Raw genomic sequence first — 2,802 nt, 5'->3', positions numbered from 1 at the left:
GGGCCGCCTCTGGGACAGTGGGCCCGGAGGCCGCCCCCGCGCTCCAGCGGCCGCCGCCCGGCAGCGCCCGGAGCCGGCCCCGCCGCGGCCGCCCCATTCCCGGCCTGAGAGCTGGCCCAGGGAGACACAATCGAGCCCGCAGCGCATCGATGCGCCGCCGCCCGCGCCGCTCCGGCTCCGGCTCCCGCTCCGCCGCCGCCGCCCGGGGGTCGCCCGCATGAGCTCCGGCCCACCCGCGCCCTCGCCGCCGCCCGTAAGTGAGCCCGCGTCGCCCTACCGCCCACGCCGCCCGGCCAGCTCCTCCTCCCCGCGGACCGCCGGCCGGGCCCTCCCGGAGCCTCAGCGACCCCGATCACCAATCAATAATCAATCCCTCTAGTCCAGCAGCGCCGGCAGGCCAGGCGCGGGACACGGCGCGGCGGCCCCCCCGGCTCTCGGGGGTGCGCCCCGGGGGGGGATGGGCAGGGGAGCCCGATTTCCTTCTCCCGCCCCCGTCCCGCCCTAGGATCGGCCCGCGCCGTGGATGGGGGGCGCGGCCCGGCTCCCAGGGGGCGAGGGGCTGGGTGGAGAGACCCTGATCATCCCAAAGTCAGGAGAGGAAACTTGAAGGAACCCCCTCCCACATCGACCCCCGGGACAGGCCCAGGAAAGTTTGTCCGGGGAAAAAAAATTGGGGGAAGTGGCAGCGGCGGGTCCTGGGGGAGGAGCTGGGTGGCGCGGGGTCTGAGGGCTGCCGCCACCCGCCCCGGCCCGCGCCCGCCTCCTCCCTGGAGGGGGCCCGCCTGTGGGCTCTGGCATCCCCGGGGGGCGCCAGCCCCGGCCAGCGCTGGGGGCTCCGGAGTCCGCGGGTGGAGAGGAGTGCGGGCCGGGCGGGGCAACTGGGGGGTGGCCGGGGACGAACGCTGGGTGGGAATAGGGGTGGGGGGTAACGGGCGCCCCGGGACGGGCTCGGCGGGGCTGGCGCCGCGCCCCTGCGTGTGCGCACGGGGCGGAGGCGGAGGGGCGGCACCCCTTTTGCTGGCGGGGCGGGGGTCCCAGGCGGGCCTGGGGCCGGGGGGTGGGGGCGCGGCGCCCCCGCGAGCGGGCGAGTGACACGATCATCTCCTTTTCCTTTAAGCTTGCCTGTTGCCGACGCCGCCGCTCCAGCCGCGCCGCGGGCAGAAGACTGGACCGCCGAGCCCCAGGCCGCGGCGGCGGCTGCGCGTCCCCCCGGATGCCGTGACCCCCGGCCTGGGGGCGGGGGCCGGGGCAGTACCGGCCCGGGCCGCTCCCGCGCTCCTCCTCCCACCCCTCTGCCCGCCCTCTCCCCCTCTCCCCGCCCCCCAGCCCCGAACCCCGCGCACCTCGTCTGGGGACGGGGCGGGGGGGGGCAGGGCCGCCGCTCCTCCCCGCCCCCTCCTCCTCCGGCCTCTGGAGCGATTTGTCAAACTTCCCATTCCGCCGGCAGCGCGGTCCTCCTCCTCCTCCTCCTCCACCTCCTCCTCCTCTGCCTCCTCCTCCCCCCCGCGCTCCTCCCTCCCCGAGCCTCCCTCGCCCGCCCTCCTTCTTCCCTCCGCACGTTCGGGGTTCGCGGCGGAGCGCGGCGCGGGGGGGACGCGGAGAGCCTGGGCGCAGCAGCATCCTGCGGGCGGCCGCTCTCCGGGGGGGAGGCTGAGAGCAGGCCCGCCTCGCCCCCCCGCGGGCCCGCCGCCCCTCCCTCCCTGTCCTCAGCCCGGCAGCGGCGGCGGCGGCGGCGGCAGTGGCAGTCGCCGGAGAAGCATCATGCCGAGGAGGAAGCAGCAGGCGCCCCGGCGCGCAGCAGGTACGAGCCGCTTCCCCTTCCTTCTGCTCTCCTCCTCTTCCTCCGCTCGCCCCGCGCCTCCAGCGGGCGCGACCCCGCTCCTCGCCCCGCTCCTCTGCCCGCGCTGAGTAACTCCGGGTGCAGCTCTCCTGTTTGGGTGCGTGCGCCCGCCTCGGGTACCGGGCGCCCCCCGGACGCCCCGCCGCGCTCTGCCCTCTTCCCTCTCGCACCCACTTGGGGAGCCGCTTGCTGGGCGCGCTGAGCCGCGCCAGGTCCCTGCCTCCTGAGCTCTCCGGCTCCAGAGGGGATGGGAAGCAACCCCGGTCTGGCTTTTTCTGTGGGGGGCGGGCGGGGTCACCTGAGTTCCCCGGGACACCTTCCGCGTCCTGCGGGCTGCCGACCGGCGGGAGACTGCCCGGTGTCCGCCGAGCCAGGGAGCGCGAGCGAGTGAACGAGCCAGTTCCCTTGGCCACCTTAGTGCTAATCCGATTGATTCCTCATTTCTTGGGCCCAAACTGGGCACAGCGGTGGAAACCGGAGCGCACAGGGTCTGGGTATTGTCAGATGACTGTCAAGTCCATGTTAGATGCTGGCGTTTCCTTCTCCCCTGTTTGTGTTTCCTTGCCCCCACCCCCTCCTTGTACTGCTGCTCCCACCCTCATCTCCGCATAGCACTTAGTTCTGGGACGTGTGTGAGTACTTTTTTGTTCCTCCTTTTTTTTTTTTTTTTTTTCTTTCTTCAACCGGGAGTGTCAACTCCTGTTAAGACTGAGCCGATTTTTTTTCTTTTCTTTTCTGGAAAACGCATCACTGAAAACAAAACAAAAACCACACACATAACATTATTTTGCAATAATGTCGGTTGGGGGCATGTTGCCTGGAAGAAGGGTTTCTGGACCGTTGCCATCCTTGATTTGATGACTGATTGATCGCCCGTCATGCTGCTGCCTTTGATCTATTCATTCCCAATAAACATCAATAAATCACTTGGAATAGTGAGGCCAAGCTCTGTGACGTCAGGA

General features: G+C 70.7%; 1 protein-coding gene across 1 annotated transcript in view; it reads left to right on the top strand.

Annotated features, from left to right (window-relative positions):
• The first annotated feature begins 1,365 nt into the window (after positions 1-1,365).
• The window catches only part of LOC105495607 (teashirt zinc finger homeobox 3), a 75,876-nt gene continuing 74,439 nt past the window's right edge, over positions 1,366-2,802 (top strand). Inside the window, exon 1 of the mRNA XM_011765351.3 lies at positions 1,366-1,801. Coding sequence (XP_011763653.2) covers positions 1,762-1,801 — 40 coding nt within the window. The 5' untranslated portion in view covers positions 1,366-1,761. The remainder of the gene's footprint in view (positions 1,802-2,802) is intronic.

This window comes from Macaca nemestrina, chromosome 20 (assembly GCF_043159975.1).
Source record: "Macaca nemestrina isolate mMacNem1 chromosome 20, mMacNem.hap1, whole genome shotgun sequence".
In the NCBI taxonomy this organism is placed as follows: domain Eukaryota; kingdom Metazoa; phylum Chordata; class Mammalia; order Primates; family Cercopithecidae; genus Macaca; species Macaca nemestrina.
This window is presented reverse-complemented; position numbering and strand designations above follow the sequence as displayed.